We start from the raw sequence: 14,498 nt of genomic DNA on the forward strand, positions 1-14,498 counted from the left end.
GCTGGCATGCCTGAACTGTCGCGCCGTCTGTCGAATCTTTCCAGTGGCTCGTATTTTCACCCGCAAGCTCCATACGTCCGTATATTGAAGGAGTACGGAGCGACCGCGCAACCCCCCCCATCCTTTGTTGCTGGGGGCATGGTCGCTGCGCACACTGTACTCTGTCGGTATGAGTGACCATGCGGCACACTTGTGATTACCAGTGCAAGGGTTGTTGTGCCATCCGCAGCGGGTTTCTAAGTTCTTTTTATTCTGTTCTCGCATCTGCTACGGCGCGCCAGGGAAACCCAGCGCACCGTTTCCTCTCCAACAGACTGAAACATGATCCAATCGTGGCTTTCACTCGCTTGCCGCGCCTTCACTTGCTGCTGTCAGCAGCAAACGAGGTTGTTGTATCAATGTTGTATACCCTTTTTAAATCTACCTGCTATCATTATTTCGCAACGCGTCATTTGTGTGCATTGTGCGGGCTGCTGCAAGGGCTCCTTTCATCGGCGCGGTTAAGTTCGGATGGCTGACCACGCGGGGCCTTCGACTGCGGACAGGAGCAATGGTTCTGTTGATCTGAATACGAGCCGAGCTCGGCTTCGCGTTCTGAGAGTTTCTCATCCGAGGAAGGGGTGCAAGTTCCGCAGTCTCAGATTGTGATGTTGAAATGGTGGAATCGTCGTCCTGGAAGCCCGCACGGCAAACTGAACATGTCTGGAAGAAAGGCGATTTCTCACCCATGCTCTTTCCGTTTGACACGTTACGTTCCGGACGCTATCATAGTCAAATAAATCGCTATGCTCCTTCCCTGATATTCCAGAAACCAAGCTGACACTGGGGGTGCGTCACGGCCAGAAACACCCGACGGTGAAAGGATTAAGCATTGCAAAGTTCAAGGATGCAAGTAGGCTGTTGTTTCAGTAATCTGGGAGAGATAAGTTGAAAAATAACTAAAATACATACAGTCGATTTCAGATATTTCAAACTCCAAGAGGATCGAAAATAAGTTCGGTATATCAGTAATTTGATATATAAAATATTTGCTTTCGCATAGGATTTCTAAGAGGATTTTGGACTGTTCAATATATGCAATAATTCAATATATCTGGGTTCGATATATCCGGGAACGACTGTATAAAAGCATCTGACATGGTGTGCTAGCAATGCATTTCAGTACAGCAATGAAGCTTACTTCGGATGGACTCTGTGTATGACGCTTTATTTAGACATAGCTTAAGTGGTACGGAGGTACTTTACAAATGCCTTATGGTATATCATATTTTTACAAGAGTTCACACATTGCTCCCACAAAAATGCCTTCACAACAATGCATTTGCGTGAAGTAGCAAGGCCAACTGGGAGAAAAACAAAAATTGAAAACGAATGAAATCGCAAAGGTGTACTAATTTAGCACCCCCAAGGGAATTAACCCACAAAATGAGAACAAAAGAAAGAACAAAATACACAATAAAAAACTTCAAATAGACTAACAAAATCACAATGCCTAACTAATATAATGCCTTCACGTGATTGACTAAAATACAAAAAAATATGAAAAAGCAAACATGTTTCCTCAATGCCCCTAAAGAGATGTCAGGTTAGTGAAATGTAGAACGACCAAAAGAATGGCCACCGTGTTAGTCGACAATCCTGAAAATGTATGCACAATTTTTTTATGTAGGGCACACTTTCATTCTATGAACAACAGGCAAGAAAGCTTCGGCACTGCGGCACTGGCAAGGCTAATTTCTAATCGCACGTGTTTCTAAGCACTCAACTGTGCTAAATATGGGCTCATCCCTTTCTGTACATTTATATTAGGCCCCAAAGGCCGCCAATGGAACCCATGTTTAAGATCCTTGCGCTTGCGGGGACATTACAAAAATACAATAAATGTATCGCTAAACTGGGACCCAAGAGCAACGGGTTGCAAAGTGATGACTACATCACTGTACCACAAGAGAACGCCTGTGAGGTTTTATAGCCCGGCACGGTGGCTAACGCGTTGTGCTGCTGAGCCCAAGGACACATGGATTTGATCCCGGCCGAAGCAGCTGCTTTTTGGATGGAGGCAGGAAGCGAAAACACCCATGTCAAAGGTCCCTCCAGGTGGTGGAAATTATTCCGGAGCCTCTCCACTACAGCACACCTCATAGCCAGGTGCAACTACAGAGTGTTATGCAGTTATTACTTGATTGCAATTTTTTTGTGTGTTGAACTATCTGTGTGTATGTGCGTATGTATACGTAAACAAAAATACTCATTTTTATTTATTTTTTGATGAATCAGAGTCCTGTAAACTTTTGTGCCGCAATTCTTTCCTTTTTTTTTGCTCACCCCATTTCTCATTCCCTCTTTCTGGCTGCTTTGTCATTTTTACTTGTTCCCCCATGAATGATGGCAATTGCTCCGTTTGATTGTATACAGACAGATGTACTACGATACACATTGTGTGGACTATTTGCTGACGTTAGAATAGTGCTGACACTGTGTGTAGGGGGCTGAGGACCTCCGTCAGGCTGTCTGTCCCACCTTTATTCTCAGTCTCCTTTCGCTTAGACGAGAAATAGAGGTTTTTCAAATTCAAAAAAAAAAAATTCCCCATCATCTGAATCAGTGAGGTTTTATAAACAGACTCATGTTGCATGCCAAGTGGCCTTCCTAGAACATGCACGAACAATCACAAAACTAGTACTGCTATTTTTTTCCTCAAGGAGATTGCGATAGTCACAGCATGTTATAACAATTAAACCGTCCTTAGACTACCACACTGAAGCAGTTGTGGTTGAAGTCGCCACATAAGATGAAAGCTGCTTTCGTTTTACATAATACCATCAATAAGCTAAAACCAGTAGAACAGCTTCTGTTCAGTTGTTTTATGCCATAGAGAAATTTTACAAATGCTTTTGAATGAGCCCCCCTTTTTTTCCTGCACAGTACTTACTCGGGAGGTATGCCACGTAAAAATAGTACCACAAGTTGACAGCCACAGCTTGTACGCCATTGGAGATGTTACTTCACAACAGGTCGGTCATTTCCAGCATGACCACACCACCCCCCCAAAGCGCCAGTCTCTCAAGCCTGTCTCGTCCTATCTCGCAATGCCCTTCAAATTTCCCGTGGGAAAAGGTTTGCCGTTGACATTGTAAAAAAGGAAGACGACGGGAAAAGCAGGCAGGGGCACGCTGCGCATCATCATCCATAGCTGTCGTTGTTCAATCGAAGAGAATAAAGCACGGTTGCTCTGTCTAGGGCTCTAGGGTTCTAGGGTCTTGCATCTAGGGTTCTAGGCTCTAGGGTTCTGGGTCCTGGACTTGCAGTAACTTCCGTGACGGCCATCGTCACCAGCATAGAATGAGGAGCCACTGGCTGCCCAGAGGCCTCTTCCTATCTCGCGACACCCATCAACTACCTGTTGCAAAAAGTTTGCCGCTGGCATCATCATCACCACCACCATCATCAGCAGGGAGTGAGTGATCTCTCACCAGAGGGGGGCGCGGGTGCCGTCCTTGGGCTTGAGGTACCGGTCCCGCATGCCCTCGTAGAAGTTCATGCGGCAGCCGCTGTAGACTGCACACAACACAAGAGTGCAATGACCGGCTGAGTGACCGAGTCTAACGTATACAGCACTGCACCTTGCAATGCCCCTCAGTTCAACAACAACGTTGTCAGTCTCAGTCAGCTGCCACACACCCACTAAAGCATCCTAAAACAACATGCCTGCTACAACTTCTGAAAGCGAAACTCCGCTTCCAAGACAGTGCGGACAGGGCAGTTTTGGTAAAATGCGGGCTTTAATTAAACGTGGTGATAGGCTTCTCTTCACACATAAACCATTTTAAAAGGTACTAAACCACCCTGAATTATGAAAAAAAAATAATAAAGAAAATGCATAGAACTGGTCTAAGGGGGCATTTTTTCCAATAAAGAAATCCAGAAAACGAATGAAAAAAAAAAAAAAGTACATTTGCCGGGGCTTGAACCCTGGACATAGGCGTTAGAAGCATTCGGAGATTGTGGCAGTGTTCGAAGCTACCGCTAGATGGTGTTAGGTGTAACAGGAAGGGCCCGTCCTGCGCTGACTTGGAAATGGTATGTTGCCTTCTGAGACATCAAAGCAGACACCACAGGAAAAAACCTACTTTGACAATAAAAAGGACAAAAGAGCTTTCTAACTAAAGCTAAGAATTACCTTTTCTTTCCTGACCCCTCACACAGTACACAAAATGAACTAAGTATCAAAATTCATGTCTTTCTCCCGTACACTTGCACGCCACATTTCGTTGCAACTCATTATAGCATGCAAATGAGACGAACAAAACACAATCAGACGAAGCGCTTTGTCGCGTTGCATTTCCTTTGCCCCATCCGTATACTGTTTTTACAAGTTTAAATCACGTACCAACCAGCCCAAAATTTGCACCATGTTAAGAGATTTCATTGCCCCGGTGCCAACACTGTCGCAAAAATAATTTGTGGCATTGAACTCTTTCTGACATGCGACAGCTAAAACTAAAACTAAACAGCTAAAACTAAACAAAAAAGAAAGAAGCTTACGATTCTTTGTTACAAGGCAGCAAAGCACAGAATCTCAGTTCTGTGGCTAGGTTTTCAATAGCACACGTCAAGAACATTTGCAGAAATAACTACACCTGCTGCCTTGTACATAAAGCGGTAGTGTTGTGATATGCCTCATCAACACAACTTGCGTAAACAGCCCACAGGTTCAGAAAAAGGGAAGTGGAGCGAGAAGGAGGCAACTCACTGAGATGGCGGTAGATGGCAGGCGGCAGGCCCTTCCAAAGCTTCAGCAGACCTTCCTCCCGGACTGCAAGCGAAACAGCAAAAAACGTTTCCCGTCTACACTTCTTCATGGGGTGCAAAGGCAACAGGCAAGCGAAAGTAAAACTTCAAAAATCCAAATTCTTGGGGTTTAATGCGTCGACACAACACAGGCGATGAGGCGCGCCGTAGTGGAGGGCTCCAGATTAACTTAGACCACGAGGGGACCTTTAAAGCACACAGAAATGTCATCACATCAGTGTTTTCGCTTTTCGTCTTCACCTGAAAAACGGCCACCGCAGCCAGGATCGAACCCACATTCTGGGCTCAGCAGCACAATGCCTTGGCCACTGAGCCACTGCAGCAGGTAAAAGTCATAGTTGGGGTCTGGCCTCCTGCAATAAGGAGCTTGGCTTCCGAACAATATTGGCCGAACAATATATTATACGAACAATATATATTCCGAACAATATATTTTCAGGTGGGTGCCCACAAATCTCTCTTGTACAGCAACAGCAGCTGGCTATTGAATCCGCAATATTGCCACCAAAAGCAATTTTAATGAACGACAGCCATCCCCTGTCATTCCTTCCACCGACTTGAATGAGAAGCCGTAACGCACCTCCGCCAAACCCATTGTTCCCGACCTCTTCAAATGGGGAATAAAGTAAACAAACAAGCTGCTGTCAGTTGGAAGATCACAGTACCGCAAATGCAAATATATACACCTTTCATGGCAACTCCAGCTGCCTATTAGAGGGCCTATGAAGACAAAATACGAGTTTGGTTTATTAAGAAGACTGCTTTCTCCCAATATCAAAAAACGGCAATTTTATCGCAAGCCTCAGAGTTATTTAAATAATGGAGATATTCAAGAAAACAGATGAAGTGGTGGTGAATCCCTAGCCCTTTACTGGTGATTTCTTTATGACGTCCCGGAACCTTGTTTGTGTGATTGGTGGCTGCCAATCTAAGGCGATTGGAGTGGAGCCTAGTTCCCATTTTATCATGTCACTTGGATGCGAACGTGCAGCTAATATACTGATGTTTTCAATGCCGGCCCATTTTATGACACTGCTGCCCATATTACTGTATTTTCACGCGTATAACCCGCCCGTGCATATAATCCGCACCCCCACTTTCAGCCCGCCGGAAAGAAACGTGCATTGCCATGAAGCTGCACTGAAGAGGAAAAACCCCTTGTATTATCAACACTCCTACTTTGCCACTTAAATTTTCACATTTTTGGTGTGGGTTATACGTGCAAAAATACGGTACATCTTTGTGGCATTAAATTTGGGTTTTTCCAATAATGCTTGCATTTTTTTATGGTTAAACAAAAAAGTGTATTTTGTGGCTGAAATAGAGCTGAGTGAGTTATCAAAGGCCAGTCCTTTCCAATTGAACCACGTTTTATTTTGCCTTCACAGCCCTTTTAATGCAGAATGCCAGAAACGTAACAGCTATAACCATTATCATCATCAAAGTGAAGATGCCAGGGAAACCGTCCTCTGCAAAGATAAATTTGTGAGGGGCAGGCTTTGCCTGGAATCTCTGCCACACTTCATAACAGTACAGCTGAAGCAGATCTGAGATGTTAAAAGCAGGCAAAAGGGGTGGAGAAGATACCAGCTCCTTGCCTGCAAGAGCCTAAAAAGGTTTCAGTATGGTGTACAAACTGTATAGCATACACTGCAAAGACAGGGCGTTGCGTGCATCCATTTGGAGTGTACACATCCACACACTGTACCAATCCATAAAATGTAAACACATCCTGGGCAAACAGAAAAACAAAACTAGGAGGGTGCAAAGCTGGCAAGAGATGTAGAAAGTACTCGCCGATGCCCGCAGCTGTCTTGAAAAAACCCCGCCGGTCGACAAGCTGGCCCTTGGCAGCCATCTCCCCCTGTACTTGGAGCCGGGTCTTCACTATGTCCAGTGGGTAGGTCGCTGGAACACAGGGCAGGTCAATGAGAAAAGAATGGACACAAAGTTTTTTTCACCGCCAAACAACAGCAAGAGATTTTCAAATGAAAGAATTTCGGAAATTTGGACCACGGTTCACTCGGTGTATGCACCCGCTGCGTTCTTCAGGCCATGCTCATAACCTGGCCCCCTGCCTACTCTTAGCAGAGGAGGTTAGCTAGCGAAGTGAGGCTGCCCACCTAGCCTGGGTTGTATAATGAAAACAGTACAGTGAAAGTAGTAATGTCCTACCCCTATCCCTTTGCCGGACACCAGGACATGTAAATACCACTTTTTATCACCACTGGAATTCTTCTCTTGAAATCTTGAAGCTAGTTTTGGCTATTTCAAGTGAAAAGTGCCATTTATGCACAGCTAGTAAAAACTGTCTGCAAAATTTCATTCACCTATGTTTATTTTTGTTCCTTTCTGGATGAGCCCCAAGTCACCCAGACGCTGATTTTGAATTTCTAAAATAAAACACAGAAACAATAAAAACGTCGGAGTTTGTGTGAATACCCACGTCGTCTCTAGAGCTGCGCGAACATTTCAAACTTCGAGCTCGTTGCGAGTAATGTTTTCTAATCGATTCACACTGCATTTTTACCATTCGGAGTATTCGGATATCCAAGATTTGCGAACAACAGAGCCTTAAAAGTTGATTCTGCCGCGTGACATGTAAACTGAAGCTTCACTGCACGGCCCGATCCCCTGTTGGGTTGGCTTTGGCGCACGACGCCGAAGCTATGCAAAAAGACCTAACACGTGCAAAGTCTAAGCAAAAACCGCGCAAAAAAGATAAAGGCAGAGCGAGCCCTTGTCAACCTCGCTCAGGCTTTGACTTTTTCGTACTGTTTAGCTTAGATTATGTACTAACACTGCCAGTTTTCAACGCTAACGAGCGCAATCCTTGCGCGAATCTCTGGTGCACCGCTCGTGTAAAATTTATAAACCGAAAATAAGTTTGCTGTCATTGCAGTGACACGAGATGAAACAAGGGTTAGCAATGCTTTCAGTAAAGTTATATCAGCCACTCACACGCCTAATCACTTTTTAGTGACTGGAGGGATCAATCAAATAAGGTACTTTGGCACATCATCAAGGCAATGTATGCCAAATCTTCGAACAGTTTATCTATTTTTAATTTTTAGCCATTTCCTTATCAAGCAGTAGTACATAACACCTAGATGTGTTAAGTCCTGACTGCCTAAGTTGTCTGAATTTTCCTATTACAACGTCTCAGAAGCCTTATAAACACTAAATAAAGATATTCGTATTCAAAACATGTCTGATTTGATTGACAGTCCCTTTTTTCTGTTCGTATGCAATTTGCAGTCCCAAATTTGACATTCACACACACCCATAGTCTACACCCTGTCTCGAAAGGATGTTCAGAAAGCTTGACTATAGGAAGTCAAAATTACAGGTAAACGGAGAATATTTGAGCCATTTCGAATAGTGAGCCTGCGAAAAATGCTACAGGACAGAAAGCTTGGTTGTGGTGTTCAAGATAGATATGAATAAATTGAAAGTAACGCTCAATATACACGCAGAGGAAAAACCACTTTCATCATGGGTAACGAAGTGGTAGAAAAAGTGTACGAATTTATCACCAGTGACAACCAACCCTTGAGCAGGCAGGTAGTCAGTGCTGATCCCCAACCACAGAGGAAATCTTGCATAGAATAGGCAAGGGTTGGGGGGGAACCCGGCAAACGCTCTCAAATAGTGACTAGTAGGCCACCTCTATCACTAACAAGAGTGATCTATTGGTGACGTCTATCACTCGTGATGCCACATGGCACGGGAAAACAACTTGGCGCCCTCCTAAACGTCAGGACAGAAAACTTAGGCCAGCCCGACTAGCCCTGAGACAGGACCAAAACTGGGATCAGGAAATAAGTTCGCATGGAAGATGTCTCAGTTCAAGTTAGGAAAAAGAAATGGACTTGCGCTGCCTGGCCATGTTGTGCGGTAAAGCGACAGCTGCTGGATTTCCAGGTTAACAGAGTGGCTACAGGAAGGTGGGACTGGAACTAGGGCAACTACTGCGTACTCGATGGAGGGAATGAAATAAGAATATTTGGGGGCAAAGAATGGACTCGAGCAGGGCAGGTGGAGGACCTAAATAGGCTGATGATGGTGATGATGAGATTCAATACCCTGCATCAACTTACACTGACCAGGGAGCTTTAATGTGTGCAACAATTTGCGTATCTTAGTGTTTTTTTTTTTTATTCTACTCACCACAAGAATAACCACTGTCCTGAACAGAAGGCAAATCTGTGGCCTTAGAAGCAGCAGTAGTATGCATGCTTTAATACGTATCATGGGTAAATACTCAACTGTAGTTCTGGGTCAGCAATGGCGCGTTTTTTTTATAGGTAAGCATACGTGCCCTGAAGATTTGCGTTTTATGCGTATGAAGCTAGTCAAATCAAGGGCCTCTGAAAATGAAAATGGCAGTGTTTCAAGCTGTCAGGATGCATCAATGAGAGCCAAGAAAGAGCGTTGCTAGGCAGCGCCATTCTGGCAGTGCGTGAAGCCTCCCAATCAAGGTCACAGAGAGAAAGAATGCTGGAATGAGCGAAAAAGTGTGTTACACGGAAACACTCAGGACAGTCAGCGTGTGGTGCTGCAGGCAGGAGCGTTTGAATCACATTTGTCTCTAAGTGAAACCATTCAGTTTTACGCGTCACGGGTGTACGAAGCTTAGCGATAAAAGTTGCCCAACGTCAAGAACTAGGCAGAATAAAACAGGTGAATGCACTGTCTCGATGTAAGCTAGAAAGAGAAAAATGATTAGACAAGCAAGTAGATAAACAGCAAGAGACTAATTAAACAGATAATGGGGGCATAAATGAGAAAAGTATTCACATGTGAAATAAGGATTTGCTTTGTGAAATGACCCTCCAGCGTTTTTTATACTATTGCTTCCCATTGAGAAAAATATGCACGCCAACAATTTTTTTCCCACCCTCTGCAACTTATCAACAGGCTAGTGGTCGTGACACCGCTTGGAACCAGTGCAGCCCAAGTCCTATCCGCAGAAATCGCAAGCTGGCAAAAACACTTCAATGCAGAAGCACGAAACATCCCATTATGCAAAAATGTGGCAAACGGCGTCACTAGGACTAACCGATGTCCCCACAATGGCCGCCGGCACAAAAATAATAAAAGCAAAAAAAAAGGGGGGTTAATTTAGGAACACGTTTTGAACCCAGGCCTTGCGAGTCCAACACGCATTTCTTGCTCCGCAACTGATCCTTCACTCTGGCTAACCAAAGGCGGACCTATTGAATGCTTGTGGCCTTCGACTTGTGTTAGCCACATGCACTGACGCTAGCGACAGTAATTTGAGCATCCGATTAACAAAAGAAGGAGAGCACAAAGAGAATAAGAAGGCGAAGCAATACAAAAAGGATCATGATGATGGTGATGAGAAAACACAACCACACCACTGGACATGTTTCTGCTATTGGAGCAGTCTCTACTGCGATGGACTCTGAGACAGAGAGAGAAAGCTTTTCAATAGAGAAGAAAGCCGAGAGGTTTGTCAGAATCTCAACACTGACATGCTACTTGGCAGGGGAATGGGTAGGAGAGGGTAGACGAGGCCATATAGATGACAGGGTGGAAGAAAGAGGAGAAAAGAAGTAAAAAAGAAAAGCAGGCATCATGGAGTTTGTGGGAACAGTTCGATGAACATCACAATCTCAGTAGTATTTTAAATCAGTTCGGTGACGCCGATCTCGTCCAGGTATTCAAATAACGCCACCAGTGCTCTGCGTTGAGCTGAAGGGGAGGGCCATGGACCAAGGAGTACTTTTAAGCTGATTGGTCCTGGGCGTAGGTGCTCGATCTCCTGCGCCAAACGGCACTTCGCGAGCATGTAAGCGGGGCACTCTAACAGTACGTGTTCCACGGTTTCCAGTGATCCGCAGTTATCACAGTACGGATTCGAGGTTTCACCAAGTCAAAACAGGTATTAAACAACCAGATTTAGGGGAAATCCCCAAGCTGGAGTAAGTTTCTGTGAAGGAAAATTTGACATCCACCTGAATGCGACCACACGGCTACAAGGGAAAGCTCTATACAGCTCTCTCAGAAACTTCACAGTTGAAGAAAAATTCGTCCTGGTCCAGGATTACTGGTATTCTCTAATTTTTAGAGAACTTTTACTGGTGTTCTCTAATATCCTGGACCAGGACGAATTCTTCTTCAACTGTGAAGTTTCTGAGAGCTGTATAGCTTTCCCTTGTAGCCGTATGGTTGCATTGAGGTGGACGTCAAATTTTATGTTTTCGTAAGCGCTGCATTGAGGCGTAATCGGTGGTATAAAGTTTCTAGACTGCGCGGAAGTCGCTGTGGCAGCTTAATCCTGCGCTCGGGATCTACGTAGTGCAAGAAGGCGTAATGGCGCTCTGGAAGAGACCACAGGCGGTTCCACTCCATTAAAACAAGTGCCTTCACGATGAGCTCTGAAGCGTCTGCCTCAGTGCCAGCTGTGCAATGGGATCTCCCACAAGGAAACATAAAAATGAGACCCGGCAAACAAGGAAGCAGGTGCTTGCCGCAGCTAAAAGCCCCACCAACCGACCCCACTGCAGCTGTTGTGATGTGAAGACTAGCCGCCACACATTATATCGCTCTGATGGAGAAGACATAATTGCACCAGAAGCCGTACTCTTAGAGATAGAGGATTGCTTAGCCTGGAATGAAATGTAACGTGTCCGCCTTCCCACATGTTAGCAGTCTCACGTGACTCCTTGAATGTTTTTGTTGTTGTTTTGGAGATATGCGCTAAAGGAGTCCCTAAGCACACACTATATAAATGCATCTAAGTTGGAAATAAGTGTTTTGGCAATACATGCCTAAAAAAAAAGAACAGCCTGCCGGTTGAAAGCGCAAAAGAATGTGGAAGATGAGACTTGCGGTTGGATTAAACAGATGCCCAGTGCAAGCCTGTCGCAGGATGTCACTTATCAAGAGTGCTCTAGATTAGATGACCCCGCAAGAGATAACCGAGCGGCATGGATCCTGGAGTGCGTGCGCGACAAAAATGCAGGGAATTTGGCTTCTCAAACGCCACGTGTTTGAGCTTCGAAAGTGAAGCAAGTTTTCAATTTAACCACCTGATTTCATCCGAAATTCCAAAGAGTAGCACAGTTAATTGAGTTCACTCACACTGGAATTGCGCAAAATATTTTGAAGTGTAAAACCGCAGTCACTGACCAAAACAAAGATGAAATGCTTGACGTTTCCCGATTCATTGTGAACAAAAAATTTGTACGGGTCATAAAACATCAAATATTTTATTTTTGACTAAGGTCAGTGACTGCAGTTTTACACTTCTAAAATATGTCTCCTGATCACATGAAGGTTCGTCAAATGCTTGACCAAGTTGCATAAAATGTTTTCACGCAGCTGGCTCTTATATTAAGTTAAGCACACAATCTTCATCTTTTACTGGTTTTCTATATAAGTAAAAAATTTAGTCAAAATTTTAAAGCGTCCCTGTTTAGTGTCCTCATACGTTGCAGTAATTTCAACACGACTTCAATGTGTGGATTTTTTAAATTTTAGGATTATTACCATAAAAAACGTTCACTCAAATGACTCTGTTCGTGGAATTGTTACTAACCATGGTACAGCCTTCGCAAAATAAATTTTGCTCTGTGTTTCCCTTCAAGAAAAAAAATTGTACTAAAACGCAGATGTTGGATTTATTACTTATCTGATAAAGGGCATCTTTTCGAACAGGCGAGCAGAACTTGCATTCTCACTAGCTATTTATTATACAGACTTTTGATCGAACAATTCACCAGCTACCCCTTCTGTCTCACACAATACTTGTAGCTTTGTTTTAGGTACTTAATGGGCTGCATTACACACAAATAGTAAACACACGGGTTGGGGGGGGGGGGGGGGGGGGAGGAGGGGGTGTTGTATTCGCTGCTTTGAAAAACCTTCTCACACAGCAATGAACTTTGCATTCAGCCAAACATTTGTACAGTGCTGAAAGAAACGAGTTTGCTTTTCCTGAAAAAAATTCCTAAAAGACGAAATTACAGATAGGTATACAGGCAGTGCAGGATAATCATTCATGAGGTTTCGTTAATTCGATTATTACCATTTTTGCTGTGTCCTCCAACCACGGATGGTCAAATAAAATTATTCTGAGAGCCAAGGTTTCGTCTCTATTGTGCACATTATTTAGTGACGCTAGTGCACACTGATGACGAAGATCACGCAAAACGCAGAGGTTGCTGTAAGCCGCAACTCTGCTACAGGAGACCACGTTGCAGCATCGATGCTGCCTTGCTCGCCAACTGTGGCGATAAGTTGCCGACTATGCAGATAACGGACCCTTAATCAGAGGTCTCAACGACTAGTGCGCAAGCATAAAACTTCTCGTTGTTGTGTTCGCCTGTTTTGTTTTGTTCACGTGACTTTGGACGGTAATTTTTTTTGTGCGGCACTCGATCACCGCCAAAGTTGGTTGTGCTCATAACCGTAGTGGCAGCCGGCTAGTCCGAGGTTGAACCTGTAGCACGTGCGTTTCCTCGTCTACACCCCGCAGAGGCTCAAGATTTTCGCCTTTCCTCCTCACGTACCAGGTTCGCCTCACGGTTGAGGATATGGGCATTAAACGTAAGAGCCCCAGCTTCTATTCAGACGTGTTTCCTTGATGAAAAAACAAGCCGTTATGCGCTTAGCCTTCAGCAGCGAGTTTTGTTTCCGTAGCGCTATCCTTGAGGACCCCCTGACCTTGCGCACTGCGTCTCCGAGTGCAGCACGCTGTAGCACGTTGCTATGCGCGCCAAAACAAACAAAACGAAGCCGCGCTAGCTTGCAACACAGCTACGGGACCCCGTGGCGGGGGCGGGAAGCATGAAAGCGGACCACGATCGTCTCATAACAACACATTCAATGTGACCGTGATTTCACCGGACTAACAACGGCGGCACTGAGCCAAACGAGCGGGCCGCTCTCGGTCCACACTCACTCGTTTCGGCTACCGAGGCAGCGGCCACGGACAGGGCGTACTTGTAGTAGAAGCTGTCGATGTACTGCCGCTCGGACGGGATGCGGGCGATGGTCGCTGCCATGGCGAGCAGTACCTAGTCGTCGCGGCCGATCAAGAGGAGGAGACTTTTCGGCGTGTCTTGGCTCCCGCTCGGCGGTCGCCAGCCATCACAGCGCTGGCGGCCAGCTGTTCGTCGAGGCGGAATTTACGCGAGCGTACGCACCCGGGTGGGTGGATCGAGGAGACGAAGCCGCCGGGTAGATGCCCGGCGCAGCATAGTCGCTCTTGCGCGCTGCGGGCAAGCGTCGTCAGCTGTGCGGCCGCCGCGCCGGATGTAGCGTGAAAGACAAGGCGGAAGTAGACGAACTAAGAAAAGCATGGAGAGATGGGAAGAACTTTTCTCGTCTCCCTGAAGCCGCGTAATCAATTGTGCTCGCAAAGTTTATGCCGTGATTGACCGTTGATGTGCAATATTTTGCCATTTTTTGTCCCTTCTAGTCGATCAAAAGCAGATTTTTTAAATTAGGCAAACTTTGTTTTTCTGATCAAAACCTATCTAGCAACCAAAAATTTACTATTTATATTTATTCGTTTAAAAAATAAGACTTTATTCTCGTTTAGTTAAACGACCGCCTTCTAAGTTGAAAGTTAGGACGTTTGTTTATCTCTAGAAATGACACTTTTTTGCTGTTTTATACATTTTCGGTTGCGTTGCTGCAATCTTCATCAAAAT

The 14,498-nt window shown here is 45.0% G+C and overlaps 1 protein-coding gene across 1 annotated transcript in view; it reads right to left on the reverse strand.

The window, feature by feature from the left end:
* Ucp4a (Uncoupling protein 4A) overlaps nucleotides 1–14,113 on the reverse strand; it is a 32,798-nt gene extending 18,685 nt beyond the window's left edge. The window contains exons 1-4 of the mRNA XM_077671323.1: nucleotides 13,745–14,113; nucleotides 6,610–6,720; nucleotides 4,754–4,816; nucleotides 3,474–3,558 (exon numbers count right to left, since the gene is read on the reverse strand). Of these exons, the coding sequence (XP_077527449.1) occupies nucleotides 3,474–3,558; nucleotides 4,754–4,816; nucleotides 6,610–6,720; nucleotides 13,745–13,847 (362 nt within the window). The 5' untranslated portion in view covers nucleotides 13,848–14,113. The remainder of the gene's footprint in view (nucleotides 1–3,473; nucleotides 3,559–4,753; nucleotides 4,817–6,609; nucleotides 6,721–13,744) is intronic.
* Nucleotides 14,114–14,498: the final 385 nt, after the last annotated feature.

This window comes from Haemaphysalis longicornis, unplaced genomic scaffold (assembly GCF_048455015.1).
Source record: "Haemaphysalis longicornis isolate Haplotype H1 unplaced genomic scaffold, Haemaphysalis longicornis Haplotype H1 scaffold_5, whole genome shotgun sequence".
Taxonomy (NCBI): Eukaryota; Metazoa; Arthropoda; class Arachnida; order Ixodida; family Ixodidae; genus Haemaphysalis; species Haemaphysalis longicornis.